Here is a 15,407-nt window from a genome sequence, read left to right as displayed (position 1 = left end):
TATTTGGTTGAGAACTGAGACTTCCAATAAAACTCAGAGCATTAAATCTGCCGTAACATAAACACAGGCTCAAAAAAAGCTGCAATGTGGAAATCTATGAAACTTTTCACAATCATTATTATTGTGCTGTTCTTACAGCAGCATGTTGCTCTTTCATCATCATCTACCCCTAACCATTTGAGTCATAGTACGCAAAAGCTTGCTCTGTATCAATTTAAGACTAGTTTGATGATAAATACTTCTTTTACAAAATATTGTTTTACTCCATATCCAAAGACGATGAACTGGAGCATGAGTTCTGATTGCTGCATGTGGGAGGGAGTTACCTGCAACCAGGTGACAAGGGACGTGATCGGACTGGACTTGAGTTGCAGCCAGCTTGTCGGAACCATCCTTCCCAACAGCACCCTCTTCCAACTTTCTCACCTCCAGTCCCTCAACTTGAGTCGCAATGATCTATGTGGAGTATTACCTGAAGATATTTTCCACCTACCCAACTTGCAAAAGTTTCGTTTAACGTTTAACTCCCATCTCACTGTTACTTTACCGAAAGTCAAGTGGGGAAGTAGTGGAAGTCTCCAGAATCTTTTCCTTCGATATGTATCCCTAAACGGAGGAATTCCTGATTCAGTTGGCTACCTCGAGTCCTTAAGATCTTTGTCACTCCGAGCCTGCAATATCTCTGGGCCAATTCCAATATCAATGGGGAACCTTACTCAACTTCATGAGTTGGACCTCGGTTCCAATCACATTATTGGACAAATTCCAATGTCCATGGGCAACCTTACTCAACTTACTGATTTTGATCTCCGATCAAATCAAATTACTGGCCAAATTCCCAACTCTTTAGCTAATCTTCAAAATCTAAAAGTCCTTTCACTCGGTCAAAACAATTTAATTGGCCAGTTCCCATCTTGGGTTGGCAACTTAAGACAACTAGTAAATTTATTCTTATCAAGTAATTCATTTACGGGATCCTTGCCATCAAACGTAACTGCTCTCTCTTTCCCAAGACTAGCTACTCTGGATTTGTCGTATAACATGCTAAATGGAACTATACCATCTTGGTTGTTTGATCATTCGATAGAAGGTTTATATATAGGTAGTAATGGGTTCACAGGTAAGCTAAATGAGTTTGATTCCTCTAGGTCAGCACTGGAGTCATTTTCTTGTAGCCAAAATTTGCTAAGTGGAACCATTCCGCAATCCTTCTATGAACCTGTAAACCTCAGCGATCTAGACTTTTCATCAAACAATTTCAGCGGTGTCTTTGATGTTGAAAAGTTATCACATCTGGAGCATCTATATGGTCTTGCACTTTCTAATAATAGTCTATCTGTAAGATATACACATTCGACTACTCTCAGTCCAGATATTGGATATTTGGGTTTGTCATCTTGCAAGATCACCAAGTTTCCACATTTCATTAAAGGATCTTCATTCCTTGGATATCTAGATCTGTCGAACAATCAAATTGATGAAGAAATTCCTCAGTGGAATGCTTCAACATCATTAGAAAGCCTTGGTCTTTACTACCTGGATCTATCAAACAACCAAATTTATGGAGAAATACCTCAGTGGATTGAGTCCATGTTGCAGACTTCGCTAGAATATTTGAATCTTTCCCACAACAGCCTGACAGGGGGCTTCCAGTATCTTTCAGCTGAGAATATTCATTCTCTCGATCTCCACTCTAATATGCTCAATGGATCTTTGCCCGCCTCTATCTGCAATTCGAGCTTTCTCCATATTCTCAATCTGTCTTATAACAATTTCAGCGGTGTACTTCCTACATGTCCAAGAAGTGTAAACAACATTCTTTCGGTGTTGGATCTGAGGATGAATAATATCACAGGAAGTCTTCCATCAGCTTTACCAAATTTTCGCGAGCTGAGAACTTTGAATTTGAATAGCAATAAGCTGGAAGGAACAATTCCTGTCTCTTTTGCCAAATTTTCATACTTGGAAGTTCTTGATATCGGAAGTAATCAAATACATGATACCTTCCCCCACTGTCTAGAGTCACTTCCAACTCTACAAGTTCTGGTCTTGAAATCCAACAAATTCCATGGTTTCATAAGCAACGATACAAAGATAGAGCATCCATTTCCTAGCTTGAGAATCATTGACCTTTCATGCAACGAGTTTTCGGGCCTTCTGCCAGAAAAATATATCAAAAACTTCAATGCTATGATGAATGGTGATGTCACCAAGGTACAGCTGAATTACATGGGAGATTCTTCTTACAGTGATTCTATAACTGTAGTGATCAAAGGGGTAGAGATTGAACTTGTCAGGATTTTAACTGTTTTTACAACCATTGATCTATCAAGAAACAAGTTTGAGGGGGAGATTCCTGAATATATTGGAAATTTAAAGTCACTCCGATATCTTAATTTATCTCACAATCATCTCTCAGGTCAAATTCCACATTCGATTGGGGAATTGTTACTGCTAGAGTCACTAGACCTCTCTTTCAACCAACTCACGGGAGTCATTCCACCGCAGCTCACATGCATATATTTTCTGTCACGTCTAAATCTCTCTAGTAATAATCTTAGCGGTCGTATTCCACAAGGACCTCAGTTCCAAACATTTGAAAATGATAGCTATGCTGGGAACTTGGGACTATGTGGAAGTCCATTGTCCAAGAAGTGCATTACTGAGACACAAGTAGGAAAAAATGAAGAAGAAATAGAAGAAGATGATGATCACTTCTTTTGTGGTTTTAGTTGGAAATCTTTAGTGATAGGATATTGCTGTGGAGTGGTGCCAGGATTTGTTGTAGGCTACATGATGTTCATGGCTGGAAAACTGAAATGGTTTACGAGAGTTATTGCTAGAGGACTGGGCCTAAAAGTCAGAAGGTTGGAGATTAGAAGAAGATGAAATTGAGATTAAACATGTGTATTTATTTTCTATCTAGTTGTGGGCTATTTCTGGTGGTTTACGATCTTGTGTATAAACCTAAGGAACAAGTATCAGTCTTGTGGCGTTTTCTTTTGGTTTCACAAACATGATAAAGTTGTTCTTGCACAATGCATCATGCATGTTGCTATTTTATCACCTTCTAAATGCCTGTCTACTTATAGTTTGGCCCCTAACATGCAAAATTATGATTTTTCTCATCCAAAGACGACGGCTTGGAGAATGAGCTCTAGCTTATTGCTGCACACAGGATGGGGTTAACTGAAACCAACCAAATGACAAGGACATCTCCAAGGGTATTAGCTAAAAATGTTTGGTTAAATTGAAATTGTAAGATACAATATCATGTAAAATTTGATCCTCTGGTGCATTTTGCAAAAATAATTATTGGATTGATTCGTACGTGATCTTTGAATTGGATGAAATATCCATATTTCACTTAAAGGATCCGACAAAAAGTATAATGTCAAAGTGTTCAGCTTTTTGACACAGATAACAAAAGAGTCGTAATAATATCGGTGATCCAAGGCCTCATAAAGTGAATGCAATTTATACACATAGGGAACAAATTTATAACACATTCATTTCAAACATAAGATGTTATTTTATACAAATAATTTATGGCCCCTTAAAGTTTAACACTAAGGCTTATCCTTGCAATTTAACATGGAAGCATAGTTTTGTTTGAAACTACCACAATAATAAGCAAAATTACAACCAAGGGGTATTATATATAGGAGTTGCCACAGTTTTGACATGAAGATACTTGGCAAGTCCGTCCATTCCCATATCTCTCCCATACCCGCTCATTTTATACCCTCCAAAAGGAGTATCCTTGTCGAAAATAAAATAGCAGTTTATCCAGATAGTACCTGCGCGAATAGATCTTGACACCGTGTTGGCAATGTTCAAGTTGTTGGTGATAACTCCTGCTACTAGGCCATATGTTGTGGCATTAGCTCTCCTGATCACCTCATCCATGGTCCTGCAATAGATTTACGATGATAGGTTTTGTGAACATTCAGCCGCTTATCTCAAGTTAACATGTCTGGAAACCGGAGAGTAAACTAATCCAAACGTGCAGAACCCTGTTAGTTCATACATAAAAAAACCAGTACTGGCAAAACTTACTTGAACTTCAGAATTGATATGACAGGGCCAAATATTTCATCCTTTGCGATTATCATATCATCCTGTGCAAAAAAAAATATGAAATTCCAAATGACATAATAAAATTTAAAAAATATATCATCAACAGAGGAAATACAGGCAACAGTTGAAAATTAAAAAGTTCTCACCTTAACATCAGTAAATATTGTTGGCTCAATATAATATCCTCCTTCTCCGAAGGGCTTACCACCAGTTAACAGGGTGGCACCTTCCTTCTTACCCTGCTCAATGTATGATAGTATTTTATCGTACTGTTTCTTCTCAATCTGCACCGCAGCACAAGGAAACATATTATGTTAGTGTTTTACTATACTGGTTCTTTTTTATATGTACCACAGCGCAAGGAAACGTATTTAGAATTGGGTATATGCAATGAACTGCGTGTTAGATTTATGTTTCTAAACAAGTGGTGACAAGAGGTGGTCCTTAATTGTAAATAATTTATGAGTGAATGAAAGTAGCATGCTCATACTTGTGGTCCTTGCTGGGAACTTGGATCAAATGGATCTCCCACAACCCATGATGTGGCTTTTTCTTCCAATTTCTTCAAGAATTCTTCATATATACCTTCCTGCACAAATACACGAGAACCAGCCGCACAAATCTCTCCCTGGACGTACATGAAGGAAGTTGTATGTTAATGTCGTCTAATGTAAATTAAGCGAGAAGTAGAAAATAGGAGAATCTACTTGCCTTATTATATAGACTTCCGATGAGAGCAAGATGGACGGCTCTATCAAGCTCTGCATCATCAAATATTATGATTGGTGATTTTCCCCCTAGTTCAAGTGTGACCTGCTTCAAGTTGCTCATTGCTGCGGCCTGCATTACTTTACGCCCTACTTCTGTCGATCCTGTGAAAGATACCTGATAGAACATACCAAGGTTTAGCCATTTAATTTTGATCCAAAGATGTACATCCATAATTTATCTTGGCAATAACTAAGACAGTATCTAAGATGGAGCTTCCACTCACCTTATCAACGTCCATGTGAGAAGTTAGAGCAGCACCAGCTACATGCCCAAATCCATTAACGACGTTGACCACTCCATCTGGAATTCCAGCCTGTTTGCAAATAAGTAGCCTTGATAAATGAACAGGCTGATTATATTACAGCATGCCACAATACCTACGACATTAATATGGTGCCATCAATTTATATACTATTAACATGTTTTATAGAATGAATCGGAGGGAGTACTAATTCTTGCAGCATACTAATTAGGTGTCCTACCAGCTTCGTCAAATGAGCATAGTACAAAGCTGAAAGAGGCGTCTGCTCAGCAGGTTTGACAACCATGGTGCAGCCAGCAGCTAATGATGGAGCGACCTTCATAGCAAACATTTGAGCCGGGAAGTTCCAAGGGATGATGTGCCCGACCACACCAACAGGCTCCAGCAACGTATATGCTTGATAGTCCATCGACATCTTCAGTGTATCTCCATGTATTTTATCTGCTGCCCCTGCATAATAGCGAAAGGTTTCTGCTGCACCTGGAATGTCTCGATTCTTGCCATGATGAAACAGTTTTCCTGCATCAATAGTATCTAAAGCTGCCAACTCTTCTTTATTCTCATCAATCAAGTCAGCTAGTTTCATCAGTATCCTTCTTCTTTGCTGATCATCAGAAGAAACCATTTAACTTCTAAACAAATTACAACATGTCTGTCATGTTTAAATCGAGCTTATTGACACATAAACATATGTACAGAGTAGTAGTGAACACATAATGAATCATTGCAATAGCTCCGTCCAAACAAACATGCCCATTTAGGATCATACTCCGAACCCCCCCCCCCCCCCCCCCCCCCCCCCCCAACCCACACAAAAAAAAAAAAAAAAAAAAAAAAAATCCTTCAGCAAAAAAGAAGAAAATTAACACCTTGAGATTTTGGGAGAAGTGGTCACTTAACACCATACTTGGTCATGAAAAAACTAAGAAAAACGATGGAGTGCTTACAGCTCCGGAAAATCGAGGCCAGGGACCATTGTCAAAAGCTTCCCGAGCAGCCTTGACAGCCAAATCGACATCTTCCTTGCTCCCCTCAGAAACCTCTGCAATCACCTCTTCTGTCCTTGGGTCTATAGTCTCAAAAGTCTTACCTACACATATTATTTTGTACCAACCAAATAACAAAAATTAATACAAAATTCTGACATGGATGCATCTGCATGTGAAGAAACTATGACAAGAAGATTAAGACAAGGAGACAAACCTGAAAGTGACTGAACAAAGAGTCCATTAATAAAGAGCTTAGTGAACTTGATCTCTGGTATCATCTCCTTCACAGTAAGCTTTCCATTGCTTTCACCAGTCATGTTGAGCTAGCTTCCTCTGTTTCGCTACCTCCTTGTCAACGTTTGTTGTTCAAGTCTTTATTTGTGCAAGTAACGGAAGATTAGGTCTGTTTTAGCTGCAACAAAATAGACACACATATGCACACGCAGCCCGCCACCACTCAGAACATATACTTTGCTAACGTTGTCATTTGTCCATTTGTGAAAAAGCAAAGGTACGATGTTAATAGGTGATCAAATTTTATTTAATTTTCTATTTTAATGATTGAAAATTTTGATTTGTAATATAGTGATCATATATAATATTAATTTTTTAAAAAGTTAAGGGTCCTTCCTTAGAAAATTTTTATTATATTTTTATTAGAATTGTGATGTGATTTTAATCATTTTTATATATGAATAAAACGTAAAATTCAAAGTCGGATCAATAAAACGTAAAAGGTATAAAATTTGACTACTATTTTGCATTCTATTCTTCTTATTATCACTATTTAAGTTAATGGAGTTTAAATTATTATTATAAACTTTTACTTTTTGAAAAAGAAATGTAATCATTTTATAAACAAATCAATTGAGAATATGTGTTTATCCGGTCAACCGACTTATGAGTCAAAAGTCAATGCTAAATAAATAAAATTGGGAAGGTGATGTATACGCACGCATTTGGACCATACTTAGCGTGTCAATCAGTCGTTGCTCGTAATCGATCAGTTGCAAGTTTAGAAAGTCGGCATCTTTCTTTATAATTTTTGTTTATTTTCTACTCCCTACGTCCATTTTAGTTGTCACATTTTTATTGGTCAAATTGACTAAATTTTGACCAAAAATTATTAATTACTCTTTCATTATTTTAAAACTAGTGAAAAAAGCCGCGCTTCGCGGCGGCGTTATGAATTTTTTATAAATTTAGACAAAAAATTGTTTTAGCTACTTTCCCATCAAACATAATACTAATAAAAAAATATTATTATTTAGGTAAAAATTAATTTGGGCCGCCCTCCCCTTAAACACAATACTAATAAATAATTTTTTTTATAAAGTTTGATGCGAAATACTATTATAATTCCATAAAAGTTATTTTCAATCGTGTACCCGTTAAACATATCTTCAATATATCTTATCGAAAATAAGAATTGTATATATTATTTTACATATCTTAAATATAAATTGTATTTTATCTATTATTATTAGTTTGAATAAATATAATCCTACTTGTTTTGGATTCCTAAATAAGAAAAGAATTGTATCATCTTTAGAATTCAATAAGAAATACTATTGTATCATCTTTAGAGTTTAATAAAAAATACCAAATAAGAAAAGAACTGTATCATCTTTAGAATTAAATAAGAAAAGAATTGTATTACTTTTAGAATTCTTGGACCTGATTTTTTGAATTATAACTATATTTTCTCTCCGAAAATCAAGAAAATTCAGAGGACTGAATCGAGTAATTCTAGAGACGCCCGCATCCTCCTTTATATATATATATATTGAAGCTGAAAATTACATTTTAGGGTAGATTAAAAATTATTTCCGATGATATGTTTTTTTTAGTTTTATCAATTAATAAAATATTAATAAATTTCAGTCAAACTTTAGTCAATTTGACCGGCACAAAACCAAATGGGACGGAGGGAGTATTTTTTTTTATTTATTCTTTACCGTCTTCTTTATAACATGAGTACTTCTTAAATTATTATCAAATATTATGATTAAAATTATTCAAATATTTAAGTAATTTATAATATCTCAAATATCCTAACAATTTATAAATCGCTTGTTAATTTATTTTTATTTTTTTTGATGAAAAGATAATAATCAATATACTTATATAAAGAAGAAGCGAGGGGCGTGTAGGTGGCGCCTCTCATATCGCTCCGTTCTATTTTTTTAATTTTCTGAAATTTTTGGATGAAAAATATCAAAAATTAGAACTATCCTTTTTAGTTTCGGATATATTAGAAGTAAGTTTCAGAATCCGATTTTGTTTCAGTTATTTATGAAATATAGTAGCTTGAAAGTTTTAATCTGATTTTGTTTCTATAGTTCAGAATCTGATTTTGTTTCAGTTATTTATGGAATATAGTAGCTTGAAAGTTTTAATCTGATTTTGTTTCTATATAAAGGAGAAGCGAGGGGCATGTAGGTGGCGCCTCTCACATCGCTCCGTTCTATTTTTCTGATTTTCTGAAATTTTTGGATGAAAAATATCAAAAATTAGAACTACCTTTTTTAGTTTCGGATATATTATTAGAACTATCTTTTTTAGTTTCGGATATATTGGAAGCAAATTTCAGAATATGATTTTGTTTCAGATTATTTATGGAATATAGCAGCCTGAAAGTTTTAATCTGATTTTGTTTCAGATTATTTAATTATGGGAAAGAGTAGCACACAAGTCTCTCCGCACCTATAAATACTCCAATAGGTTGTAGGGTTTTGGATCATCTAAACACAACCTCCTCTCTCTCAATACCACAACATTACCCCTCTCTGGTGATAGTTCTCTTGCTCGATTTCTAACTCGATGGTGTCGTTCTTCTGCAACGATAAGTGAAGGTTGTTTATATGGTATTAAAAAAAAATAAAGGTTGTTGCAAGCAAAGTTAGTTATAGACCGCTATGTGGGAGTCGACAATCCAAACACGGGAGAAGAATATAGTCTTGACATGATATTGATGGATGATATCAATAAATTAACTATTAGTGATGTATGTTTGTTGGTTATTCTTTTATAATATTTGTTTTGTTCATCGGACATGTTTGTTGTTGTTAGTTTTTATATGATTTACTTTGTACACAGGAAAAAATTATTCATGCATTATCTGTTTGCTCCGTTCAAGCAACTTTTAAGTGAAGACTATTCATACGGTATTAAAATATAAAGGTTGTTACAAGTAAGAGTAGTTATAGACTGCTATCTCATGGATTTAAGTTAGATGTTTTTGTGCACAATCAATTCAAAAAAACTGGAGGAAGGTGATAATGTAAGAATATGATTACTTTACAAAAAAAAATAACACAAATAGAAATAAGATTCGTCGTGCATTAAATTGTTAATTATGTGTAGAAATTTATTTTCATTTTTTCAGCATGAATTATCGTCCAATTTTGCAATTTTATATATTAGTATTGGTATTACATCAAGATTTTATAAAATAAAATTTATTTTACCTACAAATATTAATTTTTAATAATTAATATACTTTTTATAAACAGCCACAAAATTATTGCATTCTACAAATATTAATATTGAATCATTAATATAATTTTTACATGCCGCCGCAACGCGCGGTTTCTCAACTAGTTTAATAAATATTTGAAACTGAGACAAACCCTCGGACTGTCAATTAAAACCTGATGAAGAAACAAAAAATTAGCTAAACATATTGCCGTTTTGTTTTCAGATAGCTTAACAAATAGAAAATTTAAAATTTTTAAATAAAAAAATATTACAATTAAATTTTGAACAATCCAAACTACATCAGTTTTGAACATAGTAGTTTCGTAATCGACCTTCAGCAACATCTAATCGTCAGAATTATCAATTATAATTGATATTAGATCAACAAATGACCCCGAAACATGAACATAATTTATTTACATTAGGGATGGAGCCTTGCCACACATTCTAATACTCTCATAAAATATAGTTTGATAAATTATGTTCAATTTTTCTTTTTGAATAAATATTTACTATCTAAATTTTTATACAAAAAAGAGTTATAAAACTATATTTTATATGCGTCTTAAATTATTAATTTACTTGTCACTCTACTCCACCTTTTTACTTTAAAATTTCTTTTAAGTTAACTCAAACCGTCCTCCGTCGTATAACAAGATGGTGTAACCATGGTGTGCCAGTAGTGCTGATCTTGGTATTGATTACACGAAGAACAGTGCTATATATATATAAAATTGGATACAAACTATCACACAAAATGACACCTCGATCAAAATTTAACACATATCATTTGTAAACGATTTGGTATCCAATTTCGTATACGAATAATTTTCCTAATATGAATCGAATCTCCTGATTGTAGTAGTGCCACGTCAGACTTGGTGTCGTCTATCGTTTAAGTTCTTGGAGAAATGAATCTCCTATAGTAAGAAAATTATACGAATTGGTGAAACAACATGAATGCTGCTGCCTGCCAGAACAACTTCTGTAAGAAGTTGGAATAGAAGCTTCTGTGAGCAAAAGAAAAGTAAATGAAAGAATACGAATACTAAAAAACGCCGTCGACCAAATAGATAGCCTAACCTGGACTGAGCATAAGCTCACACGGTCACCATCATTTTCATGTAGGAGGGCGTTTGGTTTGGTTCATGATTAATGAGTCTGGTTAACACAGGATTCTGAACCCTTGTCCCATGTACCAGTGTTTTGATTGGGAAGTTAGTAGGTTGGAATGGGAACTTCATTCCTATAAGATAGGTAATTCTTTCCTTGACTACGTCTTGGGTTTTCATATCATTCTCATTCCCATAATCCCATTTACCTGATTCCCAAATCAATGAGCGATTCAAACGCCCCCTATGACTTAAGATGAATTCAAGTGGATGGCTTTACTCTTTAGCGCTACCAGTCACTTGCAGTCTAGAAGCATGAAATACTTGAATACAATGGGTTGCTGTGGTTGATTTTAGCTGGTTGCTGTAGAGATTTGAAGGCCCCATAGATAGCATGCAAAACAGTAGCATACAGAACACATTTACAACATTCATTTCACATAAAATCTTGTAGTATACAAATACTGTAGGATTCTTGAGTTCTAAAATGTATGCTAATTTAAATTATTCTGACAAATACATTTAGACAAGGATGACATTACATAAATTTAGCTCAGAATTTCACGTTTGGTTGAGGTGCCTCTGAGAGAATGCTTCAAAGCCAAGGGGTATTATATATAGGAGTTGCAACAGTCTTGACGTGAAGATACTTTTCGAGTCCTTCCATTCCCATGTCTCTACCATATCCGCTCATTTTGTACCCTCCAAAAGGAGTATCCCTGTCGAACACATAGTAGCAGTTTATCCAGATTGAGCCTGCGCGAATGGATCTTGATACAGTGTTGGCAGTGTTCAAATTGTTGGTGATAACACCTGCTACTAGGCCATATGTTGTGGCATTAGCTCTCTTAATCACCTCTTCAGTGGTCCTGCAATATTTTGAACAATAATTTTGTGAACATTCAGCCGCTTAGCTCAAGATATCTGGAAAGCCCTGTTAGTTCAAATATAAAAACCAGAACTAGCCAAACTTACTTGAACTTCAGAATTGACATGACAGGGCCAAAAATTTCTTCTTTCGCAATTATCATATCATCCTGTGCAAACAAAAAAATGAAGTCCCAACTGACATACAAACTCAACTCAATATATATCATCATAGAGGAAAATACAAACAACAGTTGAACTATAAAATGTGCTTACCTTAACATCAGTAAATATTGTTGGCTCAATATAATATCCTTTTTCTCCCAAGGGCTTACCGCCAGTTAAAAGGATGGCACCTTCCCTCTTACCATGTTCAATGTATGATAGTATTTTATCGTACTGTTTCTTCTCAATCTGCACCGCAGCAAAAGCAAGCATATTTGAAAATTTGGTATGTACTGTAATAAACCGCGTAACTAAATATTCTGTTTAGACAAGTGGTAAGAAGTCAGATAAGGGAGTATTGTATATGGCATGCTCATACTTGTGGTCCTTGCTGGGAATTTGGATCAAACGGATCTCCAACGACCCAAGATTTGGTTTTCTCTTGTAACTTCTTCAAAAATTGTTCATATATACCTTCCTGAACAAAAACACGAGAACTAGCTGCACAAACTTCTCCCTGGAAGAACATCAAGCAAGTTCAATATTTATGTTGTCTAGTGTAAGTTCAGTGAGATGTTACAATTTAGAAAAATCTACTCACCTTGTTATATAGATTTCCTATGAGAGCAAGATGGACGGCTTTATCAAGCTCTGCATCATCAAATATTATGATTGGTGATTTCCCCCCTAGTTCAAGTGTGACTTGCTTCAAGTTGCTCAATGCTGCAGCCTGCATTACTAAACGCCCCACACTCGTCGATCCTGTGAAACACACCTAATAAACATTCCAAGGTTTATCCATTAAATTCTAAATCAATGATAGAGATCCATATCCATATTTCTGCAACTACTAGTTAAGACGATATCTAAGGTGAATCTTGCAATAACCTTATCAACGTCCATATGAGAAGTTAAAGCAGCACCGGCTACTGGCCCATATCCATTGACGACATTGACCACTCCGTCAGGAACTCCAGCCTGTAATAAAAATAAGATGTTAACAAAGTAACAGGCTGCTTTGTGTTAGATGAGTCAGAGTTTTCCCTCAGTTCCGCGGAAAGAGTTCTATATGAAGCAAGTTAATTTCTTTTCTTCTTGTTCTTAATTTACTTGACAAATCAACTTCTTTGATTATGTTATAACATGACAATATCTACAGCATTGATATGGCGCAATCAATTTGTGTGCTAACAACCATTAAGTTTTTATCTGAACAAGAATGAATTTATTTATGGAATGAAGCGGAGGGAGTACTAAATTTCCATCATACTAATCAAGTGACATACCAGCTTCGCCAAATGAGCGTAGAAAAGAGCTGAAAGAGGTGTCTGCTCAGCAGGTTTGACAATCATGGTGCATCCAGCAGCTAATGCTGGAGCAACCTTCATAGCAAACATTTGGGTCGGGAAGTTCCAAGGAATGATGTGCCCGACCACACCAACAGGCTCCAGCAATGTATACGCTTGATAGTCCGTTGACATCTTCAGTGTATCTCCATGAATTTTATCTGCTGCACCTGCATAATAGCGGAAGGTTTCTGCTGCTCCCGGAATGTCTATTGCCTTGCCAAGATGATACAGTTTCCCTGCATCAATAGTATCTAAAGCTGCCAATTCTTCTGTATTTTCATCAATCAAGTCCGCTAGTTTCATCATTATCCTTCTCCTTTGCTGATCATCAGGAAAAAAAAAAAGAAGCTTAATCCTTCAAATCAAACAGGGCATTTTAAGATCTATATGCTAGAATATAATATGATCCTAGTACCCCTCCTCCCTACACCTTGAGGTTTTAGGAGAACTGGTCACTTAAAATGATATCAGAGCTCAGGCTCAATCCATAAATGACCTTTCGAGTAATATGATCATGGTAAGGCCTCCTTCCAAAATCTTGAGATTTTGGGAGAACTGGTCACTTGACACTATACTCGGTCCATGAAAAATTAAGAAAAACGACGAAGTGCTTACAGCTCCGGAAAATCGAGGCCAGGGACCATTGTCAAAAGCATCCCGAGCAGCCTTGACAGCCAAATCGACATCTTCCTTGCTCCCCTCAGAAACCTCTGCAATCACCTCTTCTGTCCTTGGGTCTATGGTCTCAAAAGTCTTACCTACACATAACCAAATAACAAAAACTCACATACAATTCTGACATAGATTCATCTGCATGTGAAGAAACTATGACAAGAAGATTAAGACATGGAGACAAACCTGAAAGGGACTGAACAAAGAGTCCATTAATAAAGAGCTTAGTGAACTTGATCTCTGGTATCATCTCCTTGACAGTAAGCTTTCCATTGCTCTCACCAGTCATGTTGAGCTAGCTTCCTCTGTTTTGCTACCTCCTTGTCAACGTTTGTTATTTAAGTCTTTTTTTGTGCAAGTAAGAGCAAGTCCAATGCTAATGCTATATATCTATTGCTATTGCTATAATATAGCACCAAAAAGTGTTTTTTGGTGCTAAAATAAAACTTGCACTCCAATGCTAAGTTCTATAACTAGTTTCAAATTTAACCAACTCATCAACTTTTACCTAACTTCTATATAGAAACAACTCATTAACTTTTACCTAACTCATTAACTCATTAACTAGTTTCCAATTTCTAGTTATTGATGATGTGGCAACATGGATGGATCCATCTTTGGTTTCAAATATAGAACCAAGGATGCATCTAAGCATGGATGCATCCAAATATAGCACTCTTTTGGAGTTGAATTTTTTACTTTTGATGCTATAATATAGCAATAGAACCAAGTATAGCATTGCATTGGAGTTGCTCTAACGGGAGATTACTATTAGTGGCGCTTTGTTTTTTGGTGCAAGAGGATAAATCACACATGCACACGCAGCCCCCCACAGCTCACAAGATATAGTATATAGGCACTTGCACAGTTGTGTTGCCTTGTTAACAGACGACCATATTTACGTGGGTCAATCCGTCATTGCTCATAAATGCTACTGAGGGATAAATTTGGGTTGGTTCGAAATCGACCCAATTTGTAATTAATAGTATAAATTACGAAAGGAATTTGAAAATGATCAGCGCCGATTTAAAATGATTTAAAATTTGAAAATATTATGATTTTTTAATAAATATTTAATTTTATTTGATTTTAATTTAGCTCAAAATTCATCCGGCCAGGAAATTAATCTCCATCGGAAATTATCACCGCGAGAATTTTTTATTATTTATTATATTCATGTAACATGTTACCAGCGAGACCCATTTTGTTTGGGCTTGTATGATTACAACTAAATAAATAGAATTTTTGTCTGTATTCACGATGTCTCTTTAATTTTTCTTTTTCCCAGTTTAAACTAAACTGGGATGAAGTTCGACAGTGACCGGGATAATAATTTTAGTTGACTTTGAAAATTGATGACGAAGATCTCTGTTCTATAATTCACGCCGGTCCCAAATTTAGGGTGTCTGTTCAATATATCTTTATAAAAATAAATTTATTTTAAAGAAATTAGATAAATTTAAGCTCTTTTAGAAGCATTTCTCATCTTTATTAATTAATATTATAGTATCTTTCAAAGTTGCACTTGGAAGAATTATAAATTTTAAAAGATTTTTTTTATTTCTTGCGCCGAGAATATAGTGGAGCTGGGGAGGTGGTCCGGGTGGATACATAGAGTATGACCTAATTGGTATGAGTGATGAACCCACGGAAATGAGTT

The 15,407-nt window shown here is 35.3% G+C and overlaps 3 protein-coding genes across 3 annotated transcripts; 1 reads left to right on the top strand and 2 right to left on the bottom strand.

Annotated features, from left to right (window-relative positions):
* The first annotated feature begins 279 nt into the window (after positions 1-279).
* Positions 280-2,889, top strand: LOC108212770 (receptor-like protein 35). The gene has a single exon (XM_017384484.1). It carries the CDS (start codon positions 280-282, stop codon positions 2,887-2,889), a length of 2,610 nt encoding a protein of 869 aa, XP_017239973.1.
* A 597-nt stretch (positions 2,890-3,486) lies between these two features.
* Positions 3,487-6,566, bottom strand: LOC108192589 (aldehyde dehydrogenase 1). Its single transcript, XM_064089657.1, has 9 exons — positions 6,317-6,566; positions 6,061-6,203; positions 5,334-5,717; positions 5,075-5,164; positions 4,788-4,965; positions 4,571-4,704; positions 4,227-4,364; positions 4,060-4,121; positions 3,487-3,913 (listed from the first exon to the last, which is right to left on the bottom strand). Exons 1-9 carry the CDS (start codon positions 6,417-6,419, stop codon positions 3,640-3,642), a joined length of 1,506 nt encoding a protein of 501 aa, XP_063945727.1. The 5' UTR covers positions 6,420-6,566; the 3' UTR covers positions 3,487-3,639.
* Positions 6,567-11,104: 4,538 nt separating this feature from the next.
* On the bottom strand, positions 11,105-14,101 carry LOC108215465 (aldehyde dehydrogenase 1). Its single transcript, XM_017387979.2, has 9 exons — positions 13,934-14,101; positions 13,691-13,833; positions 13,013-13,396; positions 12,615-12,704; positions 12,328-12,501; positions 12,106-12,243; positions 11,838-11,975; positions 11,670-11,731; positions 11,105-11,563 (listed from the first exon to the last, which is right to left on the bottom strand). Exons 1-9 carry the CDS (start codon positions 14,034-14,036, stop codon positions 11,290-11,292), a joined length of 1,506 nt encoding a protein of 501 aa, XP_017243468.1. The 5' UTR covers positions 14,037-14,101; the 3' UTR covers positions 11,105-11,289.
* Between the last annotated feature and the right edge of the window lie 1,306 nt (positions 14,102-15,407).

This window comes from Daucus carota, chromosome 3 (assembly GCF_001625215.2).
Source record: "Daucus carota subsp. sativus chromosome 3, DH1 v3.0, whole genome shotgun sequence".
NCBI lineage: Eukaryota > Viridiplantae > Streptophyta > Magnoliopsida > Apiales > Apiaceae > Daucus > Daucus carota.
The sequence above is the reverse complement of the archived record's forward strand: the minus strand, read 5'-3'. Positions and strand labels throughout refer to the sequence as shown.